Raw genomic sequence first — 26,510 nt, forward strand, 5'->3', positions numbered from 1 at the left:
CTGGCAACATCAAAATACATTCAAATGATGCATTTTCCACATTCTGGCAGAATCACGGCCATACAGTGCACATGCTGGAGGCAGAGTGCTGTTGGCAGAATGGGGAAAGCCCCAGCAGCTGCTCTCCCCATGGCTGGATGGCCATGGCAGCAGAGGCAAGTCTCGCACTGTGCCCACTACCAAGAATCAAGAATTCTCTACGAACTAGTTGTGCATCCTTAACCTTTCCTTATTTCTCCCTTTCCATGTCATCCTCCTCCTCTGCAACACATTTTACTTTTGTTTGTTTATACTTAACCAAGGTCATTGAGATACTTGCTTTGGGACAGAGAAGCCATTAGCAACAATCATTCAGAGGATAAACCCAAAACCACGTTTGCTTTGTTGGGTTTTTTTTTAAAACAAATCACTTCCCATAGCACAGAGGGAGGCCAAGAGCAAAACATCCATAACTCTGACGCTCCACAGCATTTAACAGACACAGGTGCACAGCCCACACGGGCAGCTCTTATTCCCCCATGAAACTTGCAAGAATCAGACAGAATACTGAAATACTTAGGAAGAGGGGCAACAAACACTTCTCGCCCCCAGTGCTGGTGGGGTACTAAGTCCCTTTGGAAGCAGGAGCATAACAAGAGGCATGAACGTGAACGACCCGCCTTACAGCAGGGTGCATTCAGTACCGATGCACTTACGCCATCCTCAAAGGCGAGTCGCAAGCTGTTCCTGTGATGCAAAGAATTTTGTGGAGCTGGTCTGGCACCCACTGGCCACCGCTGGTACTGCTCCTTACCACAGTCAAGTTTATCCACTTCTTTAAGTGGGAAGGCCACCGCATGAAACACTGCAAGGAAAAATCCCAGAGGCCTTGCAGTGGTGCCTGGACAGACATAAAACATACACTTATAAATGAGACACGGTAATAGCTGGGAAAATAAAACCAGAAGTTACACCTGAGGGTTTCCATCCTATTGATTTCTTGGCTGCTTAACTGCAGAGGTTTGCACTGGACTCCTCACAAATTCTCATGCGACCTCCACTGCTCCAAATCAGCAGCTGGTCTGTCCTCCTCATTCTCTTCATTGCTCCCAAACTACCAGGATTAGATTAGAAGGGAGGATCTATCTCATGTTCAGTCTCTCTAGACAATAGAGGATACACAGTTTAGTCTTTGACTGGCTGAGACCTTGGCTTTGCAGATAAAGTTTTCAGGATTAGAAAGTGCACAGCATTGTCAGTTAGCAGCTCTCAGGTGAGGGCAGTTTTTGACCAGGGAGCCCGGTTGTTTGCAGCTGCCACAGCCACAGTGTCACACAGAGCTTGAGGGCTGAAGACAGGGTGAACTGGCTGTCCTAACCCCAAAGCAAGAGACCAGAACTCACCCTCTGCCACCACCTGGTTGTCACTGAAACAGATTCACAGAATCCAAATGTCTGTGAGAACCAAGAATGACAAAATGCTCTTAGGCATTCTGCTCTTCCGGCTGCCAGGTTCTCCCCCAGCCCCACTCTGGAACAGTTTCTGGTGAATAGGAATGATGGACACAGGCTATGCCAACCTTACAGGTAACAAGGGGCAGTGGCAGCAAGTTCCCAATGCCACTATTCCCCACACCTCAACAGTGCAAACACTGCTCTGTCACCCCAATCCAGGGCTTCTGCTTCAATTTCTGGAAGGGCTGGGATGCAGACACAGGGAGGATCTTGCAGGACCAAAACACGGCTGGCTCCTTGCATTACTCCACACATCAAAAGCTCAGCAGACCAGCACTCACCGAAAGGGAACACCCCTCCATTCACATGCCTCTTTTGCCTGATCCAAAGCCTCCCTCCACACACTGACAGCAGGATTGCCTTAAAAACTGACACAGCAGTTCAGCCTCCTCTGGGGGCTTGAGTACAGACAATGTACAAGTGTTGGCATGCACTTTCACAGCATCTCAGAACTGAAAACAAATAAAGCCCAGCTGTGTACAGTAGTGAGACTGATTTACTGTCAGTTTAAACCCTCTGAAGACTCTGAAAGCTTCCACCTGCTGCCCTTCCACCTGCAGCTCTCCAAACCCAAGAACAGCCCTTCCAGCTTTGTCCATGACACACTGCCCTCACTCCAGACAGCGCTGCAACCCCAGTGCAAGCCAAGCTGTGGACAAATCAATGGACATGACTAAAAGGGAGGGAGACAAGAAGTCTGTAAAAACAGATGCCTTGCAGAACATCATAACCTTTTAGGCTGCCTTCCTCCTCCACTAGAAATCTGCTTTCTACAAGCAGCATTTCATCTTTAACCACCACCTGAAGCTACCTAAGGTCTCTCTCAACAAACACCACAGGACAGGTATTTGGTAAAAGAGATGTATATTTATTCACTTTACAAAGAGGGTGGTATTTAGTTGCAACAGCTCCATTTATAGACAAATATATTATTGTACATTATAGTGGTGAATGGCTCAAACCTTTACCTTGTTTTGCTCTTAAAAATGTGTTTGCACCACTTCAGCTTCCGTTAGCTGAGCAAATAGCTGTCCTTGTTCTGCCACTGAGAGATTAAAAATCCATAAGAAAGGTATAGCTCTGTGCTATGTATTCACAAGCATTCACCTTCTCCTTTCCCTGTGTCACTCCCCTCTCCCCACCCAACTCAACATGGTCTTCCCTCTGGGTTAGCATTAAACTTATATACAGCCTCCATTAAAACAAAATTAGGAGCCAGTGACAGTTCTAATGTCCTTTTAAAGCACAAGAAAATTCACTGATTTATACATATAAAAGTCTGAGTTCAAATTTGTTTAAAAAAAAAAAAAAAAGGAAAAAATCCATTTTTAAGTCAAGTTGGCATTTACATATTGCCAAAGTATGGCTAAGCCAATGAAAGGGGCAAGAAAAGAATTTCAGGACAGAATTTAAATATTACAAAAATATCTTTTTTTTTCTTTTTTCAGTTTCTTTTTTTTTTAAAAAAAATCAAAAGGATGCCCACTTGCTATTGCTAACTGAAGCATGGAAAGAAGGTATAGACCAGTTGTCTTTGATCCTTGAATATTTGAAACAAATTCAATGTAAAGCTGAACCAAGTTTCCCACACAAACAGCGGTGGCAGATTTATTTCACTTGAGATACAAATGCATGTCCACATGACAGGCATAATCTGACCAGGAGGTGGAGGAAATGTTTCTCTAAGTAAGCGCAGGGAAGGAGGGCGAGAGAAGGCTGGCACGGTTAAACATTCTGGATTCAGAAATGCAGTGCCCCACAGGTGCCTCTGAACACAGGCTGTGCAATGCTCTGCACTCCTGATATGCAAGTACAGCATCTTTCAGCAACAGGATCCAGAATCAAAGAGCTTGGTGGCCCACTTGTTCAAACCACTAAAATTACTCTTTCATGCTGTTACTCTTCTTCACTTTCATTTTCTGGTTCTAAATCAGAATCCCCATTGATTTCCTTTTCAACAGTCATGTCTTGTTCATCAGATTGTTCCTCTTTTTCTTCATCTTCATCCCAGTTTTCCTAGAGGAAAAATAAAACAAATGTTTGAACCTTTGTCAGTCACACTATTTCTGCTACAAGCAAATGGGAGAAGATCTGGTCCAACTGCACTTACGTCAGAGTCTTTATCTGCAATCATCTCGTCATCTGAGCCTTCCTCCTCTGAGGACTCTGCAAAAAGAAAACAGTCTCTCAGTCTGGGGAACAGGCTTTAAAATGTCATTGTACAAACAAAGTCCAGTCCCACGTGCTGCCAAGTCTTCAAACTGTGCTATTTCCATACCAAAACTGATTCTACCTGGAGGTGAGGTAACCAACACCAGTTAAGAGTGGGTCACTCGTGTTACACATGGTGAAGATGCAGACAGAAAAAAGCCAAACTGGAAGTATGCACTCACACACATGGACATCCCCTACACTGATGTCCTGCTGACTCAAACACAGGAGTGCCTTCACTGTATCTACCTTAACAAAAGGGCAGGTAACACTAGAAATTTTAGGTTACCAGATTAAGTTAAAGAAGCACACTGGATTTCCAATTCACTGATTTCTTCATTTATGAAGCAAGGCTAGGAGGGAACTAAAGGAGACAAAAGGAAGGCAAGGAAGGAGTAACTAACTACAAGATGTCTACATTAGCCACTGATTTTCCTGCCATGGACATCTCACAAAACCCCTCTATCTGAGACTGTACACTGGTAGATAAGCACAGGTGCACGATGAACAGCCATCGAGTGTAGGCTGTCATGTGAATTCAGGAGCTGAGCTACACTTAGCATGTAACACTTACCATCCTCATAGACCAGCTTTGCAGTCTGATTAACCTCGGGTACATCCTGAACTGTTTGTGATGCTGCAACCTAAATGGAATTTGCAGATTAAATAAAATAATTAAATTAACTAATATATTTCAACCTTAAAAGACAACAAAACTCCTAACAATATAAATGAAATCTACATTAAGCGTAGCACACATTAATTCACTTGCAATGCTGGTTTAACAGCCAAAAAAGTACAAATGACAAAGTAAAATCAAAGAGGCATCTGCTGCAAAGTGGCCCAGTGCCTCCTACTTACTCCTCTTTAAAACTCAGTGGGTGAGCAGACACATTTGACAGGACAAAAACAGTCCCAGTGAGCAGGGACTGACAGGACAGCGAATTAATGGCCTGCTCTGAGCGTTACCAGCATCCCTGAACAGCGGCTGCATTTAAGTGCCCAGGACAAATCACATCAGATGCAATCCCAACAGTAAGTCAAACAACACCCCTGCACATCCCATGTTACATAGCTGAAGCTCACCTGGGTGACAAGAATGAAGAGTCTTCCATGCAGACGGGAAAGCTTTTGCAAAGTTTTTACTCTGCTCTCCATCAACTGGTACAACATTCCCAGCTGAGGAATAAGGTCTGGCAACTTGGGAGAAGAGACGGATGAAAAAGAAAAAATGAAGCTGTTGACAAACACATCCCAAATGTTCTTGTTCTTTAAACTAATTTTGTGTGTTTGGAGCAAGCAACACTTGCTTACATTATTCTAGACAGAAGGGAGAGCTGAGGAACCATCTGCAGCCTGATCAATTAACACTTAGCCATGTTTAGAAGTATCATGTACTTTTAAAGCATGGCAGTTCTTAGCCTCCTATTCCTTTCCAGTCTCTGCCACATGCAGGGGTGAAGCACTGTTGAGAAAGCTGTGCACACACAGCGGTGTTCCAACGCAGCCTCAGCAATGGGTGCAAGTTCTGCTGCTCAGCAATGCTACAACCAATTGCAGAAAGGACTGACACTGCCCAAAGGTCTTTTTCTTAACCCAGCAGGAGTGTTGCATCCATCACTTGTAAGGCAAGGCTGGACTCCAATCCAGAAGCTACAGCATTACTTCCTACCCTGCCAGCTTTGGCACACCCTTCCTTACCCTATAAATCTGGCCATGCCCCAGACAGGCTCAATATGAGCATTACAAGAACAAAGAAAACTTAGTTCTGGAAGATCTAGTGACACAGGCTAGATTACTCTTTGGCAGTAATTTTGTTCCCTCTCACAGATGCAACATAACTTATCTTAGTTTGACTTTGGCATGGCTATAATTATGTCAGGAATGACTGAGATAAACAATTTATCAGCAATGTGTAGTAGGTTCGGCAAAAGTGGTGTAAGCATAGCTCTCTATACATTGATTTGGGAACTGCCATATGCAGAGAGAGGAGACAGATGCTTGAAGAAAGAAAATACATTTATTTAAGCATTTAAATGTAGTTTTACTTAAGTGCATTGGCATGAATGAAAAATACTTACTGTGGAAAGGTAGGATGCATGTACGGTAAAAACAGACTTCAGCCATCGAACCATTAGTGAGGCACTGCAAAAGAGAAATAAATTATATCCAAGAGATACTGCCTAAGAAACACCCATTTCACATCCTAGATGCTAAATAGTTCTATATAAAGTTCCTCTTTAATTAGAGAGCAACATAAATGCTCTCTGCAGATGGAAGTGTAAAGTCTGGCTATCCTCATGAGGTATGCAAGTAATTTGTTAGGAAAGGAACAGACATTTCAGTGAGGGATTAAGCTAGGCAAGCTCAGGGTGCTCCTGAAATCTTTTATGGATGGTCCAAATGAATAAAAGCTCAAAGCATGCTACTTTCTTCTCCACCTACAATGAGGGAATTTATATTCAGAAAAAATAAACTCAAACCCAAACCAACCTAACCCCCACAACTTGGCACAGCCCATCTCAACAAAGCAGTCCTTACCACAACATAACAAGACAGAGGGGGGGAAGCTGGTTCTGTCATTAAACATCACATGAAGAGATGTCTAAATACACTTGATAATTTAACAAGCTCTACACTGAGAGTTAATTTATTTATTGATCAGGTCCATAATATAAACATTTGGGGCCTTCAGTTACATTTTCAGGGTTATACGCTTATTTCAGGTATCCTTTTCCCTTTTTAATTTCACTTCAGCTGCCCTGACCAAGAACTGCTTTAAGTGTTTAAATTCCTCTTTTTACCTTCAACGAGGAATTTTTACCTCCAGATGCTGCAGTTTAATTGCAGTTACTATGAAAATATATCACACACACGGTAGGAGGGACCATAGCACACACATGTGAGAAGTTTTAGGTGAATTGAACTGTAGCTGAGTTGTCTCTTACCTGTACGGGTTGCCTTGCAATCTCTTTGTAAGCTAAAAGGACAAGAAAATCCAGTCAGCAATAAGTAAGAAACATGATGAGTTTAAAACCCCAACATGAGATCATTTGACAGCCCCAATACTGGGGAAGAAGGTTCTCCAGGCATTTGAAGTACGCTAGGATTAACCACTGCCAGGCTCCAGAAAATTACACTGCTGGCTCTACCACCCTCTAACGCGCTGGTAACTTGCAGAAGCTGGGTTTCAGTATTACAAGAAAGCTGGAACTTTTAACATGCAAAATATCCACTGAAGCTTAAACCTGGCAGGAATAAGTAGGAAGAAACCTCTTACTTTTCATCTCTGTTCATCTGCTTAGTAGAGCAGTTGTTACAGGGAAGACAAGTTGGGGAAACAAGTGAAGGAAGTATCAGGTAATGGCCATTTCCCACAACAAATATCAAGCTTGGGAGAAGACAGTTACACAAAGGTCTGACCATCCACTGAGATTATAGAGCTAAATATTTGCTCTTAGATTCCCTGACAAAGGTCCCAGGGAAGAAACAAAGCATCTTATTCACATAAGCCTTAGGAGGTGCTGTAAGACCAAACATTCAGCACCAGGCCATCCACATAATTCAGTTCAGATCAGTACCATTAAAAAATTTAATCTTATTTGTGGTCAGCACATTAAAATAGAAATTAAAAAAGAAATTGAACTATTAACTTTTGCCATAGAACATCATTCACATAACAAGAGCTACTAACCAATGTTTGGTTTAAAAAGTAATGTCCAGTCAAGGCTAATCATTAAAATATTTCTGTCCAAATAAAGAGTTTATTTAATATCACTGAATAAGCAGTTCAGAAGCCAAACCCCTTTTAAAATTACTACTAAGTGATGTTCAAAGTTTAAGTACAGCAAAAGGGACTTTCTGATGCTTCAAATTATCATCCACATTAGTAGCTGAAAAGAGGATGTAATGGCGATTGTTTGTCGTGGACTAAACAAGCTTTTGCTTAATCTCTTCCCTTTCTTTTCCCACATAATCATTTAGGATACTAATACATTATCTAATGATCTTCCTAGCTTTAACAGTGACACTTGGTCCTTTGGTTAAGCCTCAGCCAGAAAAGATAAGAAGTGTATCAGGGATAAATTAAGAAACAACATTTCAGTACTCTTACGGCACCAAACCGATTTCAAAAATAAAGAGCCATATCCTGGATTTTAGTAGCTGGAAGGCAAATCACATGTGGCTTGTATGACAGTACAAGAAGTGCAGGCTCTCTTACCTCATGCAGCAGTGGAATGACAGCATGTATAGGCATTCTGGCTACTGTGTTCTTTACTACATTTTCTTTCCTCGTGTTAAGCACTTTCTGTTAAAATGAAAAAATATGATCAGAGAATAATTCAGCTACAATATGTGTATGGGCAACCAGCAAAATCAAAAATTCCTGCCTGTATCCCTCATCCTCCACTGTATCCCTCATCCCTCCTGTATCTCTCATACTCTACTACTTTTGTATGCTGAGAATAATGAGCAAAAGATTTGCTATGAAAAAGAGTTTCATTTTCCAAGTCAGGTACAATTAACAAAGTAAAGGCACTCAATAAACCCATCTAAAACAATCTAGCATTGCCTCTAGTCCATCTGCCCCATGTTAAAAATATGCATTACAGGCACATGAAAATCTCCCTTGGTATTTTCTGACTTCCATAAATAAATGCCTTTCACCAGCATCTGTGACAAGAAATTTTTATTCAGCATAACATTCTTAACAGTTCTCCGCCGCAGTACTATTATGTCCAAATGCAAAGATAAGCTTTTCAAGTGAAACTTGTCATCAACTCATTTTTCAAACAGTACCTGCCTGAAAAATGTACCCTCAGGAGAGTAAGCACAGATTATGCTCCAGTCCAAACTAAAGGGAACATGGCTGCAATGGTAGCACCACTTGTAAAACATCTCAACTGTGACATAACACATTTATCATATACAAAGTGCCCCAAAGATCAGGGACTGACTCAGAAAGCAAGGCAGGTAACAGAAAAGGAGCACCAATTCACAATAGCACTGCCTTGAGCAGCAAACCAGCAAAAAGCAGCTGGGAGAAACAAAGGCTCTGAATTGTTCAGCCTTCCTTGCTTTCAGGGAGGCTCCCCACCAGCCCCAGTGCACAGATTCAACAGCACACATTGAGTTTGCAAGACTTACATTTAAGATTTCTGCATCGTTGCTTTCCAAGCCCTGGACCAGCAGCACAGCAAAGCTGTCTGTTTGGGGAAGGCCACCGGGAGTTTTGACTTTGGTCACATCAATATCCAATGCCCCAAGGCGCTCCTCGATGCTCTCCTGCAGAGGGGAAATAAGGCAGTGCTGTGTCAGAGTGGTTTCTCACAAACATCAGCTGAAAGCAAAGTACCTTAGAGCATCCCCACTAGTTCTGCTGGAGAAGAACACATTTTGTGTATTCTCTTAAATGCACTGACAGAAGATAGCATGAGAAAACAAAGGTAGGTGAAGTTTTGGCGGAAAAGCACTAACCTATCTTGGCATAGGCAGCAACAAGTGTGTGACAAAGTTCTGCACAACTTGGCAAAATCACAGGCAAGGCACAGAGGGCTTGAATGAAAGAAATGTTTTGAGAAGGGGGAAGTCTCTCTCATACAGAAAGATGGTAACATTAACCTTTCTTCCACAGCAAACAAAGCAAATCCAAGTTCACCTAAAGAAGGTATAACGATAATTTATGATTCTAGTTTCTCCAGTCTTGCTGAGTTTGAAATAAGAAGCCTTTTACCTCTGTCTCTCCTGGTTTCCTCTTGTTTTTCTTTTTCTCCTTTCCCGAGGCTGGAGTTTTGACAGCTGTACTATGTCCTGGAATGCCAGGTACCAGAACTTTGGCATCGGAGTTCACCACAGGTGTCTTTACCTGGCACACAGAGAGAACCACATTTGCATGAACTGCTAGTACCTTCAGCTTTCTTCCCATTTAAAATACTGATTTTATTCTGCTACTCTCACACACATGGTAAAACCAGCCTGACACAACCCATTTTCTTGACATAAATATTAGGCAAATCCAACATATTTAAAAGAATTAATAACCTCAAGAAACAGACCATTAGTTTTCATAATTAACTAAAGCAATGGTCTCTTTGGAATTACCTGTGAACCACTTTTCTTACAAGCTTTTGCTGTAACATTCACAGAACTGTTTGTAACAAACAACATATAATTGGATGTTTTGCTGGCAATAGCACCACTGTGCTCATTCAGCTCCATACAAGCACATGCAGATTAATTCAGCATCCACTGGAATGCAATAACTGACCAAGAAAAGCAACACAATGTAACAGCAGAAGGTAGTCACTATTCCCTTCAATCCCAGCTCTTCTCTTCTAGGGATTGCTGAAACACAAAACTCAGCTGTCTGAATTAGGCTGTGACCACGGTGACAAAGAGACACCTTAGTTTATACCAAACAAGCTAAGGTCCATCTTCAATGAACACAAAGGAGACAGAATTTTGTATTTAACAACCAAATGCTCCTGTGACTCACAGAGAATGTAAGGCAGTGTGACACTTCCAGAATATCAAAAATGCATTTTCTGATACTTCCAGAACACTTCTTTAAACCACAGCACTTCTATCCAGGCCTTTTTTTTGAAGCAATAAAAGTATAATCTACTACATGAAGCAAAGCAACTTCCAATTTCCAAGAAGCTGATTTTCTGCATCAAGAATTTTATCACAGAACACTAGTGGTGATAAAATACTGTGCCCTGAGCTCACCACACTCATCACTGACCTTCTCCCCACAGGGCATGCTCAGACAGCCAAGAGAGATGCGTCTTCACTGGAATTCAGCAAGAAGCGAAACCAAGAAGGGTATCATCACTGCATGCCACAAAGGCCCTGCACCTGGCCCTACAGTTCAGCCCTGCTACCCACCAGCTCCAGGACTAAGCAATCAGCACAAAACCCTGCCTGGCTGATGGAGCACCAGATCCAGTAGATAACTGAAGGGCCAGAAAAACAGCGCTGTCTGCTTACTTCACTGATATTCCAAGCATTTCAAATCTTGGCCTTCAAGGCCTTGAATATGCACAATGAGTAAGAACTTTACAGCCTGTCTCTAAACACCCAGGGGATCCTGCACGAGAGAACACAGTGCCGAGTGGCCTCAGTGGACACTGCTGCCATACCAGTGCCAAGCTCACATTCCCAGGTCCCTGTGAGCAGGAACACATGAAGGCCACACCAAGAAAAAGCAAAAAGGACTTGTCAGTTAAGGTTCCACTACATTTTATTTAGTCTCTAAAACAAAGTCATCCCACCTTCACCCCAAACCATCAGGGTCAAAGAGGTTGTACAAACCAACAGACTCCAAGGGAAGGACTGATCTGAGGCAGGAAAACCCCACCAGTCAGTCCTGTCTCTCAAGCAGATCTGCTGGGTTACAAGAGGGCCACTGTGTGCTCTCGCACATGCCAGGACATACACACAGGAACCATGAAGATCTCTTTGCCCACACCTGCCTGAGTGCTATGGACATCTAGAGCTACCTCTGCAGCTCTGAGCAGGTCCATCCACAAATCCAATCTCTTTAATAGAGCAGTGAATATTACCTACTTCGTTTCTGAAGGAAAACAAGAGAAGCAACAAAATCACACTTAATGCAAAGCTCACCTTTGTTACAGCAGCATCTGTTTTAAGTGACAACACTTTCTGGATGTCCCGTACCAAACATATGTGGGATTCACTGGTGTTCAAAGACTAGGAGGATGGGAACAAAACCAGTTAATATATTTGACACTCACACCTGTGACTCATTATGCTACTGAAAGCTGAGAACAAATTCCAATGGTATAAATTAGAACGAATGGGTTTTTTCTCTCTAGAATAGCAGCTCCTTCGCATATCTGCCTTTTGTTACCATATCTCTATACTCTCCAAGGACATTTACACAGGTAAACTGGAACTGTATTAAAACCAGTTTCAATGGCCTAACTCAGCAAGAGATGAAATGGCAAGAAACAGTCAGCAACGGCATCAACCTGTACTCCAACTAAAAATACAAAAGAATACAAATCCCCTTTCCAAAGGCTTGGGGGCAACAGCCACAGTTCCCAAAACAAGGGCAAGGAATATGTTTTGTATTGTTATATCACTTCAAAACAGTAAAAAAAAAAAAAAAAAAACCCCAAAAATTTCTCCAACTTGAAGCAGAGTGCAGTGCATACTACAGAATGCAAATCCTCTCTGTTAAGTTTTACATACCACTTTCTCTATGACGGGCTGTAAGGCGTTTCCATACACCAGCAGCAGAGACTGTTTGTCTGTACAAAATGCAGCTGCTAAAATTGGGACTGGCTTCGGTGTGGAGTCCCCATCCCCAGGTGTTGCTATCTGAATAGTACAGTTTGATGTTAAGGGTTTTTTGCAGTAACTGGGAAAAAAAAAAGAAATTAAAAATTTTCAACATGTTTAGCTTGAACACTTCAATATCTTGCACATCTAAGCACCATTCATTAGCAGGTCCTCAGCAAACTCAGCAATTTTACACCTTTTACAGATGGCTAAGATGAGGCACCTACACACAAAATCTGGGTTAAAGCCACACATAATACCCAAGTGCAACACAGTTCCCAACAAGTGAGTGCTTCAAAAACATACCCAGTAACCCAAGACAAAGAAGCAGCTGGAACCTGGCTCCCGAGCATTTACGAAGAGCTTAAAGGCAGCAGCATAATAAAACTGAGCTTTGCCTTGCAGTAACCCCAGACCTCTCCCAAAGACACCCTCCACATGAATCCTAACTTACCCATTCAGGACATGTTCAAATAAATGCAACTGCCCATCTCTGCACACAACTGCTAACTTCACAGGCTGAAAGAAGGCACAGTAAGAGAGTTTCATTAGATCAAAGAAAAACCCTCCTGGAAGTTCAGGACATCAAGAGACAGCTGTATGGCTACAATGTAAACTTTTTCAGTATTTAAGAACATTACACTAAATCTGAAAAGAAGATCAAAGATGTAATCACTCAGGAACATTCAGTACAAGTGTTAGAAGATTAATAAAATAACTCACAACTGTACTTTATCACTAGTAATATACACTGAGTTAAACAGTTTGCACAGTAGCAGACACTTGTCTAGAGGCACAGCTCTGCAAAGGCACTGACTCTGTGAATATGCTTAGAGGAAAGAAACTGCGATGACTCCTCTGAGAAACTAAATGACATTAGATACATTACTGAATACTCTCCAATACATGCAGGAATAGGGAACTGGAAATATTAGAAAAATATAGCATGAAATACTGCTCTGAGCAATGGAATTTAAAGGCAGCAGGAGAAAAATGTTTTAAAAAATTATGGAAACAGTTTGTGAACGCATTTCACATCTACACATTTTTCAAAAGGCAACCACTTTGAAAGACTTGTGCTGTTAAAACTGAGAGACTTGGCAAATGTACATTGCTACTTTAACTCATTCAAGGCCAGTTAGTTCCAAATGCAGTTACACTGCCAAAACCACTTGAAATCAGAAAAAAAAAAACCAGGACCATCCCCAAAGCAGATTTTTAGAAATAATTTCTTTTGTGCTTTTCTTTGCTGCCAAGTTCTAACAACAATTTTAATTACTAACTTGTTCTAAATAGGAAGCAACTGACACTTCCGCCATCATGAACAAAATTTCTGAAAAAACCCACTGAATTTGCACTTAGTAGCTTTGAAAAAAGGAGCATTTCAAACTACCAGCTTTATAAATGCACTGGTAATAAATATTCTTAGACTCATGAATTGACATTTGGATCTCATCTCTGCATAACAGAACCCTAAAACAAACCAAGCCTCTTTCTTTACATCCTTAAAGGGAATTGATGTGCTAAGTGAAAATTGTTGAATGTATTTGTTTACAAACTATTGCTCCTACCTCTTCTTTGACTTCTGATACAGTCAGGTCCACAAAAGTTGGCTCATCTGTTACTGTGAAAGACATCACAGCATTCTTTTCCTTCCTATCTGATCTGATCTGCCTGGAAGACACAAAAAGTACACATTATTTGCCACAGCACACACAGCATTCTCTGCACCAGACAAGTATTACAAAGCCTATAAACCACTAGTAAATGTGGTGGTATCTCCTATATCCAAAAGCACCACGCTGACATTTCAGCATTCAGCTTAGAATATGCTCTAATTTCTAAGAGCAAAGTAACTCCCAAGAGAAACTGAGCAAGAAAACTGCATAACCCTTACAAGAAGTGCAAAGAACAAGGAAGTTTATTACACAGTATGTTCTGGCACACACTAGTGAAACAAATGGCAACTGGAAGCATGCTCAGACACAGCCAAGGAAAATCTCGTCTTCACTCAACAATCAGTGAGTCGAAACCACCAATAAAGAGATCATCACTGCATTCTTCCAGAGTGCCCCTTCTGCTTTACCTTGTTTAATCACAATCACTTGATGGCTCTATGCTCAAAATGATCAGTCACAGATGATGAAAGGCTTACATACCACACACTCAATAATCGGTCGTGTATAGCTCCAGACAAGAAATAAAGTCCTGTAATTCCATCAAAGGGTTTACTTTCATTTGTAGGTTTCACTGTGGTAAACATTAATGATGACACTGATGTAGCATGGCCTGTGAAATGCTAAGAGAAAAAACAGGATCTTTCCATGATTGTCATAAGCAGTCATATGGCAAAAATCAAAACATTAGTTAACAAACATTAGGAAAGATTCAAGCGTTACTAAGTCAACAAGGACAGCTCAGTGGTTTTTAACTAGTGACCAATTTCCTTGCATTTTTGTACATCAAGGAAGCTTCTTCTGACCTGCCAGATATTTATCAACATTTTAAAACTTAAATGGGGAATCAAAGGCAAATTCAGTTGGGCTAAATCCATGCAAAAGAAATTACATCCACCTGCTGTTACTGTTACAAAGCACTCCCCTCTGCCCCCCCAGCCTTACACTTCAACCTTTCCAATGGAACTAGATTCAATTGCATTCTCAACTTAAACAATGGACACACGTGTGCTGACACGAAACTTGGGCAACACACCACCCCCAAGGGCCCCCCAAAAACTGGCTCTTAATCTACTTTTGCAAATAGTGGTTTTGGTCATTATAGAATGCAGACATACATGGTAGCTGCCATGTGCCAGCAAGCCCACAGTAACAGCACATGTTACACACTCACCTGACAGGAGATTCAGAGACTATCCCTGTCCTGTCTGCTAGCAGGCAAGAGAACACGGCAGCATTCACGGATCAGCTAAAGCATGGCCATTTGCTCAATGTCTGAGCCCTGCTCAGGGAACAATAAGGAGTTGCTCCTATGCCTTCCAACTGTTTCAACAGCAAAACTGATAATGCCATCAGTTACATGAAGTTTAGCAAGGAAACTCGAAGGCTTTGTGGAGGGACTCATGTTAAAACCCATGCCAGCAGTAACTGATACGGTGGTGAACGGAGTTCTCCTGACAGAAGGGTATCAGACAGGCACCCAGTTATAAAGAACAGCATCCATCTTTCTCCTACAGCCTTGAGAGAGGATGCTCAGCATGCTCAGAAACAAAACTTTAATGTCCTCATTCAATTCTCAGCAAGTGGAAACCACAGTTTAGGGTACTATCACAGCAAAAATGTCCAGCAATCCCAAAGCTGCTAACTGTATCCTCATACACAGTGAAATGTTTTAGATGTCTGATCAGGAAACACTAGGTGGGGAGTGTCACCAATCAAGAAGGGCATTTTTTTGCATCTAGTTTAACAGAGGTACTTACTCTGTAGACTTCTTTGGTCTCCAAGTCCCACAGTTTGATAGTTCTACCAGCTGACAGCAGCATTTTTCCATCTGGACTGATGCATAGACAGGTGACACTGCTATTGTCGCCTTTCCACTTACTAGAATTTGGATGGAGTTTTAGTACAAAAGGAGAAAGATGGAGAAATAGAAAAAACATTCATTCATTAGGATAATCTCAAAACCACCATGATGGAAAATTGAAGGTAAAATCTAAAAACCGGTGGTCTAAGTAGTCAAGAAGTCAAAGCTATTCTGTTTCTGCACTTTGCCTTCAAATTAGTTTACAAAAAAAACACAACTCAAAAACATTAAGTTATTCAATACTGAATTGTTGACTTCTTTTTAATAATTGCTTATTCTGTTCTGAATTCCTCTCCAAGTTTTCTACTTCTGAAATTAGGGCAAGAAGAGCCATACCATTTCAAGACTTCTCTATTCACCAACCCATTCAAAAGTCTTCTCAACACTAAAATTCAGAGTTTCAAAGCCTATTCAGTTACTGGTCCTCCTCCCAAGTTTCTGAAGTCACTGACAATAATAAACTTCCCCTTAATGGTCTATGGTTCAAAGCACTACTTAAAAATAAAAATTAAAAAAAAAAAAAAAATGCTGTCCTGAAAAGTCTAAATGTGCTTTAAAGAAATATTGATACTATGGGTTCCTCACAGGACACAACTGCAAGGAAAGCATTAACACAAATCCTTTACAGAGAGGAAGTAGCCTGCAACACGCCACATTTTGATTGTAAACAGCCTTCCTAAAAATATTTCTAAATAACTTTCACATGCCCAAGCAATACTACTTCTGTTTTCTAAAACAAGGACCATTTACTGTATCACTTTTGATAGAAGCTGAAAATTTTACAGCCCACAAATGTGGACATTTTACCTTACAGAGAGTATGACAAGATCTTGTATTCTCTTCTGAAGACAAGATCATGACTTAAGAATTTAAACCCTTTATTAACGTAAACCAAGAAGGTATTTTTAAATGTACTAAAAAGATGAGTCTAAACTGGACTTCAGAATATAAAGTACAGCAAAAATACCTTGGTTTTCACTTTGGATACTCTTTATATAATTTTTACAGGAAAGAGTTTTAAACAGGATCTCATAAAGGACATATCCAGACTGCCTCTAAATAGTCAAAAGTATTTAAGACATGAAAAAGCTACAGAGTGACAAGAAGTCATCCAGAATTTTTCAGTCTATCTCTCTACAACACCTCATCTTGCCTTTTCAGTGACTCTCTCTTCCCCAACAGCTTCTCCCTCTGCCAGAGGTTTCCTGTGTGCTACACACACCTCCTGAAGCGGCCCTATGGAGTACTCCTACAGTAGTAGGTTTCAAATCCCTTCCTAGCAGTCCATACCTCTATAGGAACATGTCTAGAAGCCTGAAAATCAAATTTAAAAAATTTAATACCACTTCTCTACCCCAGGAGCAACCATCCTGATTTCTCTGTGGGTTATAGAAATATTAATTTCTGGGTGCTGACAGGTCTTAAGGAATGCAGGCACTCTCATGTGTACATTGGGTGTGAGCAATTGATGTGGATAATTTGTTCCTTCTGGTAGGCAAAACTTTAGGAGAACTGATTTCTTCTACTCTTTCCAAATTGAGTTACCTTAGCTGTGACTTGTAATATTAACACAGAAAATTTTCAGGTAAAAACCATGATGCTACATTGCTCATGTACTTTCTATCTATTCACACTGGGAATGATTTTCTGTTGCCATCTTCAAAAAAGAACAGAATGCTTTAAATTACATTTCATAACCACAGTACCCCCCCTCCATGGTCCCTGGTATGGGGCAGGGCAGAGGGAAACATCCAAGAGGTATGACAGCAAAAATTCTCCCTTTTCCTGAGAAAGCAGCATGGCTGGGACTCCTCTCCAGTACTTGTACACCAACACACACACTGTGGGATACAAACAGGGTGAATGAAATGTCCATGGGCAGCTTCAGAGCTTTGATCCCACTGGATTCACAGAACAGTGGAATGCCTTGCAAGACAAGGACGTTTAGGAAGGCACTTCAGCAATGACATGCTAGGAAGGCAAAAAGAAGAGGGGTTTCTCCACAGAAAAGCGTAGCACAAATGCATGGAACATTCATTTGAAATAGGGAAAGAACCTAAATGCATAGAATAATCCAGGAAACAAGAGGGAAGGTTACACAACAAATCCACCTGGAAACTATTTCCAGGCACTGAAAGGTCAAAAAAAGTTTCTGGGCACATCCAGCATAGAATTACAAATGGCAAATCGTGTCTAACCAATGTGATTGCCTTAATGAGACAATCGCCTTGGCTGATGAGGAGAGACACATTTAAGTTGTCAAAAGCATTGCTGAAGTCAAGGTCTCACATATCCTTGCAGCAAAATTGGAGATACATAGCCTGAATAGATGGTCTCTAAGGAGAGCAGGATCAGGGCTGCATCACTGAGCTCAAACAGCTGTGATCACTGGTATAAAGTCCAGCTGGGGGCCAGTCACTGGTGTTACTCCCTCTAAGGACATCCCAATACTGCTTAATATCCTCCATAACTGCCCCAATCTCTATTAATGACCTCAGAACAGGACAGAATGCACACATAACAACTTCACACTCAATCCCAAATTAGGGAGAGCAGTTGATATTCTGGAGGACAGGGCAGCTACTCAGAGGCATCTCAGGAATGGGACCCTGCTCTGTGCAACTCCTGAAACTGCACCTGAGCACTGCGTTCAGTGGGACAGGACACAAAGTCACTGACATGGTGGAGTAAATCCAGCAGAAGGTCTCAAGGTACCTCAGGGACTAGAGCACATAATGGAAGAGGGAAAGGTGAGGGAAATGGGTGTGCTAAATTCTGATAGAGAAGGCTGGAGGGACATTTTACAGCCATCTTCTGCTACTTTACATAGGGTCTCAACATAATACAACCTAAGGATGCATCTCTTTCCTAAGGATACCAAAGAGCTACTGCTGATGGGCCACCTGCAGTGCCCATGCCAACCTTAATAAAACCAGGAGCAGTGCAGTAATAACCAACAGTGGGAAACATCATAAAAAAAGAAACATCATCAAGAGAAGGATCAATGGGCCATCAGTAGGCTTTTATTGAAGAAAGGGAACCAGGATTGTTAATAGAAATCTTGGTTTCTTCTTTAAAGTTTAAGAACAATTTGACTTTATTACAGAGGAAAATAACTGCCTACACCAGACATTTTGTTACTCTGCACAAAGCTCAATTTTGCTCAACAGTACTTTTAACAGTAGCAGCCTGCTCAGACAGCCAAGTGGAAGTGTCCCCACTGCACATCAGCAGCAAGCGAAACCAAGTGGGTTATCATCACAGCAAGGCCCTTTGAACAAAGCTGGGTGCATGCAGCAGGTTCTACTGGAATGAGTTCGTCCAGTATCAAGGATTTTTTCCTAGAATTTAGATTTTTCAGCATTTAGTGGGACTTTTAGTCTTTCAGTCTCACTAAAAGTCAGCATGGAGGGATCCCAACCCCTCTCAGAACAGTTTCATCTAGCCTTTCCAATACACAGAGTAAGATGCCTAACTATGACAACTATGTTTTCATTCCTTAATAAAACCACTTGTGATCTCAGAAAAATAATAGCCAACAGTCACTTTGTGAGCATGAAGCCTGGAAAGCAGAGTGCAGCATTTCCAAAACCTGCAAAGGAGAAAACACACAAAAGCAAGTGTAAAAAAAATTTATGTGAAAAGCAGCACTACTCACCACTTTACTTTGCAGGTCTGTGTGTTCCATTCCACAATGTGTTTGTCATCTGAACAGCTATACAAGCAGCAGCTGTCTTGATGCCATCTCACACAGTTTACTCTACTGTCATGACCACCATCCTACAGAAGATAACAGAGGGTCAACTCACTGGAGTAGTCTTGACAATGGAGTCTTCCCCACACCAACAATATGAACGAGGCGCTTTTGAGATCTAAATTCCAATCACTGGCATCTTAAAGAGTGTGTGTGGTTTTAAAGAACATACATGACAGTTATATAAATGAAAGATATTTCATATTTACACAAGAGTATTTTGGCTTGGCTTATACAGCCTAGAGGAGACATTATCAACAGTTTCCTCACACAGGGAAGCAAGGGGCAGGCACTGATCTCTTCTCTCTGGTGGACAATGACAGAACCAAAGGGAACGGCAAGAAGCTGTGCTGGGAGGGGAGGAATTAGGGTGGATATTATGAAAAAGTTCCTCACCCACAGGGCAAAGTGGTCACAGCCCCAAGCCTGCCAGAGCTCAAGAAGCATTTGGACCATGCCCTCAGGCGCATGGAGTGAGTCCTGGGGCTGTCCTGTGCAGGGCCATGTAGAAGCCCAGAAGATAGTCTGATGGGTATGTCTCAAACACTGTCAGCCAGACAGCCAGGGAACCAACCAAGGACTGTTGGTAAGAACACACTGTGGGAAAGAACAGCATGTGGCTGGAGGAGGAGGAGGCCATGCAAAGGTCGGGCAGCACTTTTCTGGTGCATCCTTGTTCTGGCTCCTGGTGGTCAGCACAGCACAAGCACAGGAAAGACTCAGTAAGTCTGGCCTGGACTGTTGACAAAAAGCACCCCCAGCAGGGGGGGATCAAGACCACGGAAGACCCTCCCCAAAAGCTCTCCAGCCCATTTCCAGAAAGGTCCAGAGCAAAGTGCACATGGTAACTAACTCGCATAGAAAGTGAGAAACGTTGCTCCAGGGTGGGCAGAATTTGTCTATAAAAAATGCTCCCACAAATCTTGAGCAATGGATGTCCCAGGATACTGTACACCCCATCACTGGTTTGATGCTGGAGCCAGGACTGGTGACTTTTTTTTCTTTCTCTCTCTCTTCTCTTTTGCCCTACCCCTTATTCAAAATCCACTGCTGTGCATTTCTATTAGAAGACACTGATTTCTATGCCAAGTGTATAATTCACCAATACAACTTTGTAGATTTTGTGGAGCCTGTGCCTTTTGTCATTCCTTTTTGACCACAAGCACCTACAAACCTGCATGCTCCCTTCAGTTTCAGGGTGGGATGCTACTGGACAGCAGACTGATTTTGTTGATCCCTTAAAAAAAAAAAAAATTGTCTTGCCTGCTGCTTTTATACACACAGCCAAACAGGGCTAACTGTGTGAAATCTGCTCAAAGGAAAAAACAGCCACAGGTGTCTTGCTGAAGTCATCTAAGTGCCTCCTTCCTTAAGGGCACTCAGAGGTGAGTAGCCTTCCCTTTGTATTAGCATTCAGGAGCTAACTATCATCAAACCAGAAGACCCCTTAAGCAGTATCACTTCTCTTAACAACCAAAATCTCTGCAGCTCCAAATATAACCTTGAATTATTTATGAAAATATTTAATGGAGTCTATTTCACTATTTGGATTGTAACAACCTGCTCAGATTACTCCCAAAGGTATTGATGCAAATGAGTTTTGAGCAGGACAAACTACACTGCAGCAAGATATTCTGTTCAGTAAAGATAGCTAAAAGCAACATCTCTTATTTTAACAGGAATAATCTTTTAATTCAACCTATATGTAGAAAGCAAAGTACTCATAAAACCTGCTATCTTCTATGGAAAAAGAGTGCCTTCAAACAAACTACAACTACACTTTTCAAACATAGTTTTTCCATATAATGGAACTGATATTCATTCATTGCTGTCACTTGCATACATCGTAATTCTCAGAAAGTACTGCTTTCTCATGTATGTTTATCACCGTACCTACAACTTTGAGTTTAGAAGCAAAAGTAAATCCAAGTATCTCAAAAGTATTGCACAGCCATTCATATGGATTTATTTTGCTTGTTATGTAACCCACAAGTAAAATGGAGGTGCTTGGGAGTTTGGAAAGGCAAAATTAAAGTCATTGTGTATCATTCAAAAAAGATCATGTGCTGAGAGAGCTCAAGACCTGCCACAAGGGAGGTAAATTTACAGAAGAGTCCACCAATGTGACACCTTCCCCAGCGTTGATGAGTTCTCCGCCCCTCCCTCCCACAGTGCCATGCAGGAACTGAGGGTATGACAATCCCACCAAGGATTTAACTCTCCAGTGAGGAATTCCATCATTACTGTTATTTTTAATGGGAAGTAGCAAATCCATGGACAGCGTTAAGATATAGCACTAACTTAGAAATCAAGATTTTTGGCCTAAACTGACTGAAACCATCAGTGTTTGTAGCATGTGATGAAGAGTGCACTACTTACTAGCTTGCTCTGTAATTCTCCTTTTACTGTGCTGTACAACAAAATGCTGCCAACTGCTGTACCAATAGCCAGGATATCTAACTGCTTGTCCACTTCTCCAACTTCAGACTTCCGTTTTTTCCTCTGGGGGCCATCCTGGAAAACCAAAAGAGAGAATCTGTGAAATACGTCTGTTTGACTGGCTAACCCCAGTGTTAAAGAAGAGGGAAGAAAAACCTTAAGAGAAGTTTGAGATCCAGACAGCCAGCACAAACACCACTAAGACAGAAAATGAACACTGAACTGTACACAATCCTAGAAACTCATCTTGTACATCCATGAAAAAAGGTAACAAACTTGCTATGAGTCACTTGGAAACACCTGGTATAGGCCATTTTGCTGCCACCCCAACCAAATGGATGTGAGGAAAAAAACACAATAAAGTTTTTTACAAATTTCCTGTCCCAGAGGCAGAAGTAAAGATTAACATATTCAGAATACTTCATCCACAAAATGGAAAGGCTTGATCATGACCAATTTATTTTTTCTCAAAAGGTAATCAAAAGTCTTGCAAATCTGAAGCATTCATAATGCTTCTTAAAAACAAAGTGCTACCGCATCCACAGAGGGAAGGGACTGGGATTCAAAGGAAAGTGCTCTACCCAGGTCCCGTTGTCTGCACCAGAGGCCCTCAGATGATCAGGTAATTCCTAAGTCTTCACACTCTTGCTCTGCAAGTGCTATCAGCAACCTCAAGGAGGGATTTCACTTTGTCTCCCTTAACCAAAATTTTGAGAATGCAGATCACTGGAAAGGGAAGAAGTAATAAAACTGGTTCTTAAACACATGAAACTAAAATAAAGAGGGTAGAAGTAGTTATCATATTCATTCTCACTGGGTTAATCACCAATTGGACATACACAAAAAAAAAGAAAATAAAAAACTGTTCAAGGACACAAAAAGAAAAAAATCACAAATGCCACGGAGTAGTTTTTAAATTGGACCTTGGTAAGTCTCCTTACATCACAGCAAAGCATTCTCTCCAATTTAAAAATTACACACATGCTAATGCTTCCTCTACACAACAGATCTATTTTCACTGACAAGCAGCCTGAAGAAGCCCAGGGAGACCAATAAAATGTGAGCAATCAGCTCTGTTCAGGTTCCATGTGGTATAGCTGATCTGTTTTACAACAGACATGACACAGTGAAGACAAGTAACTTCTACTCAGGTCCAGAAATATGACAATCAGGATGTGGTAATTTTCACCACAAGTAAGATAATAAAGTTTGATAGTGAAGAATAAATATTTTGGTTCTTTGAAGCAGGTTTTTCTATTCCTTCTGTATTTAGCAGAGCTAACCTTCTTCAAAGACAAGTGTTTTGGTTTAGGCCAAAAAACACAAAATTGCTGTAAAGATAACTTTTATATCAAAAGCAGACTACTGAGAAAAGAGACCACAATGAGGGTTTTTTGCGAGTATTTGTTTAAGTTTTATCTTTGCTGAGAAAGGAAAGTATTTATAAAATATTAAAAAACAGATGCTGAGAAACTAATGGCAATTAATCGAAACTGCAGTCTGACATGCAAAGCCAAAGACCACAGAGCAGAGATGCAAGTACAACCTCTGTGTTTTCTGTAACTTTTCGATTTTTTACCAATTACCCCATACACCTCTGCTGCAAAGCAAAGCCAAACTTAATAAGAGACTTTATTCTCTTCCCCTGAATAAATCTTTCAACGGATTTTTTTTCAACCTCCATTTCAGTTTGCTATAGCAAGTTTCTCTGGAACAATTCAAAGGCACAGCAGAATTCCCACAAGTAGAGAGTTATTTCTAGGGTCAGGTAAAAGCAAGGGGCAGAGAAGGTTTCTCCACTTTTTTTTTCCACATGCATTTCTTTACTGACCATCCCTTATCAGAAATACGAGGGGAGCACTTTATCAGAAAGTTCTGCATCAAGAAATGCCAGTGGAAAATTTAGACACCTGTTAACATTTGAGATGATTTCAAAAAAAACCTTTAAGGACTTAAAAAAAAATATCAAACTTCTCTACCCTACATTAAATTAGTGCACAGAGGAAATGACAACTGCCCTTAACATCCATGTGAGAGTCACTTGTGGATCAAGGTCTTAAATGGAAAAGCACCCTGTAGTCATGGTCAGGATAGGATAAATATCAGCTTCCTTGTCATTTGATTTCCTTTTCAGATTTATGGAAACTCAAGCTTATTTAGAAATCCTTCAACTTTGCCTGAAAAAGCACAATGTTTTAATAAGTAGAGATGATTAAAAGAAGTTACTTGAAAAGGCATTGTGCACACATTTTTCCATAATGTCCTTCCTTGACTTGATAAGCCACTGAGACTTTCCAAACAGAAATCTGCTGCTCACATGTGAAATCAAGCACTTAGAACACTGAAATGGGGAGAAATCTAAAGGTCTGGACACTTGACAGTGACACAGCAGTTGCAGCTTGTTAGGAAGAAAGTGGAAGAAGGTGTTTTGAATGTTGGAGGTGCACTCTTGCACAGGACACCCGGTGGAGCAGGAGGTGATGAACACTGCACACAGGAAGCACTGACACTGGAAGCACGTGGGCAGGGAGCATCCCAGTAAAGCCACCCCTGCATCAGCAATTCCAGAGCCTGCAGTTCAAAACGTGAGTTCTAATATTCCCCTGCAACACATGGCCTCCATGAACATGGCAGCAGTCCAAAACATACTGAGTTTAAGTGTATTTGGCCAAATACCATTTATAGCTACCTACTGGCAGAGCTCTACCCCTGACCACCTGATACTAGAACTGCCTAGCTCTAGTATCAACTCTCCAGATGTCAACTCTCCAGGACCAAAGACTAAATAACACCAGAAAAAACACATTTAATAAAATGGCTTTGGCATAACTATCCCGGTTTCAGTTCTACAACTCAGTCTAAGGGAAAAACCAATGACTTTTAAAGGTTTTATGGCACAATTATTGTAAGAAACAGTATGTTTCCCAGCTCCACTTTAAAATGGACTAGCTTTTGAGCAGGGGACAGGATTCAAACTACTGGAATAACTAGAAAGCACTGAGAGGCGGCTAAGGTTACTTTCATATAACCATAAACCAGGTTAAAATCAAAGACCTGTGGGACTTCGGAGTGTGTCTCTAGAAAAGGTTATTTTAAAAAAAAGTTTAAAAAGCCCCTCAGAAACTTCCTGTGTTTGACTTATGGCACCACAGCAGCACAGTGTGTCTACTTTAGTTTTATTTCATACAGGACAGATTAGCCCCATTTTCATATGCCAGTTTCAGTGAACTTAAGAGTAATGAACCTATACAGCTTTGCAGCTGATGAATGAATCGTTTTTACTTTAAGGTTCCATGACAAAGGAACAGGTTCAGGCCACCTAAAACTGAATCTACTCCATTCTTCATGCATCCTGGGAGTTTCCAAAGTTCAGGGACTAAGCTGCTCGACTGAGCAAAACAATATTGCACTCCTTTGGGCTGATAATCTTTGTTTTAAGCATTTTGAAACAGCATAAACAACATTTCAAATACAGTGAATTGCTGGTATACTGAAACACACTTTAAAAACCCCTCCTTACCTCTTATGATAAAGGGGGTGGAGTTCACATTTTTATGCATGCTTTGCATTCTTTTTTCCTCAGGACATAGTATATTCTAGCTAAAGAATTACTTCAACATAAAAAAGACCAAAAAGTACCCCAGTACATACACCAGATATTTTCAGGTTCAGCGTTCACCTGAGGTGATGATAACTAAAACTTGATCCAAGGTGGAGAACATCCAAGCACTCCTGATGCACGCTGTGAATAAAACTACTGAACACCTTCTTGCGGGATTCTGCACTCAGGGAGATGAATCATAGACAGTGTAGCAGCTTGCACGGGAGTACTTCCAAGGCTAAGGAAGCGTGGAGAGATACTGCCTTTACCGGAGAGGGAACTAAGGGGGAGCACAGCAGCCGACCCGCTCTGCAGCATCGCCTTTTCAATTACGGCAAGACGTGCCATCAATTAACATACCTCGCTCCTTCAAGGAAGGCTTCTTCCATGCAGATAACATGAGAGACAAATGGTTTTCAACAGTCAGTCCTTCTGCCGAATTTTTGTTTTAAAAAACCACAAAACCAAGCCTCCAGCGCCGACTTCCCCACCGACACGTGAAATTTACCTTAGCAGCGCAATCCTGGGAGGGGGAGCGGCTCCCCCCGCGCCCCCCCCCCCCCCCCATCCCAGGACACGACACACGTGGACATCCCGCACACTCCGGGGCCACAGGGAGACGGGACGGGACGGTGCCCGAGCCCCGCGGAGCTTACGGGACCCTCACCCCGCTCGCCGCGCCCCCGCTCCCCGGCCCGCCCGGCCACATGGCGCCGGGAGGGCGGGGTGAAGCCGAGCGGGCCGCGGCCACGCGTCAGGGCTGCTCGGGTGGCCGCCATCCCCATCCCTACCCCAATCCCGCTCCTCACGCGTGCTCCCCCCCCGCAGCCTCCCCGCTCCCTCCCCTCACGCACCTTGCTGGGGGGCTGCCGCGCGCCCGCCGGGGCCCAGGCCAGGCACGTACAGGCGGCGCTGAGATGGGCGGAGGGCACGTACTCGTGCTGCAGGCGGCTGCCGGCCGTGTCCCACACGCGCAGCCGCCCATCGGGCCCGGCCGAGGCGAACAAGCGGCACCCGCGGGGGGAGAAGGCGCACGGAGGGGCCGCCATGGCGCGCGCGCTCCCCTCGCCTCTGCCCGGCCCTCCCCGCGCGGCGCATGCACCGCCCGCGTGCTCGCCCCGCGCGCCTGCGCCGCACGCCCCGATGACGCCGCGCGGCGTCATCG

At 42.2% G+C, this 26,510-nt stretch overlaps 1 protein-coding gene across 1 annotated transcript; it reads right to left on the bottom strand.

Moving 5' to 3' along the window:
- Nucleotides 1-2,792: 2,792 nt before the first annotated feature.
- WDR43 (WD repeat domain 43) lies at nt 2,793-26,452 on the bottom strand. The gene is made up of 18 exons (XM_084201708.1): nt 26,200-26,452; nt 21,685-21,819; nt 19,210-19,331; nt 15,448-15,568; nt 14,171-14,310; nt 13,583-13,685; nt 12,466-12,530; nt 11,922-12,090; nt 11,331-11,417; nt 9,439-9,570; nt 8,853-8,990; nt 7,927-8,013; nt 6,653-6,684; nt 5,786-5,849; nt 4,791-4,904; nt 4,279-4,348; nt 3,604-3,659; nt 2,793-3,509 (listed from the first exon to the last, which is right to left on the bottom strand). The coding sequence occupies exons 1-18, from the start codon at nt 26,392-26,394 to the stop codon at nt 3,390-3,392; spliced, it is 1,950 nt and encodes a 649-aa protein (XP_084057834.1). The 5' UTR covers nt 26,395-26,452; the 3' UTR covers nt 2,793-3,389.
- Between the last annotated feature and the right edge of the window lie 58 nt (nt 26,453-26,510).

This window comes from Fringilla coelebs (genome assembly GCF_963513975.1).
Source record: "Fringilla coelebs genome assembly, chromosome: 3".
Taxonomy (NCBI): domain Eukaryota; kingdom Metazoa; phylum Chordata; class Aves; order Passeriformes; family Fringillidae; genus Fringilla; species Fringilla coelebs.

What these genes read in the sequence shown, in the direction of transcription:
- WDR43 (XM_084201708.1), bottom strand. Translation starts at nt 26,394, where the DNA reads ATGGCGGCCCCTCCGTGCGCCTTCTCCCCCCGCGGGTGCCGCTTGTTC. An exon ending in TATCAGAAGTCAAAGAAGAG is followed by an intron (nt 12,531 to 13,582) that starts GTAGGAGCAATA and finishes GCCTTCTTTCAG; the next exon opens with CCTGTGAAGTTAGCAGTTGT. An exon ending in TCTTCATTCTTGTCACCCAG is followed by an intron (nt 4,349 to 4,790) that starts GTGAGCTTCAGC and finishes AATTCCATTTAG; the next exon opens with GTTGCAGCATCACAAACAGT.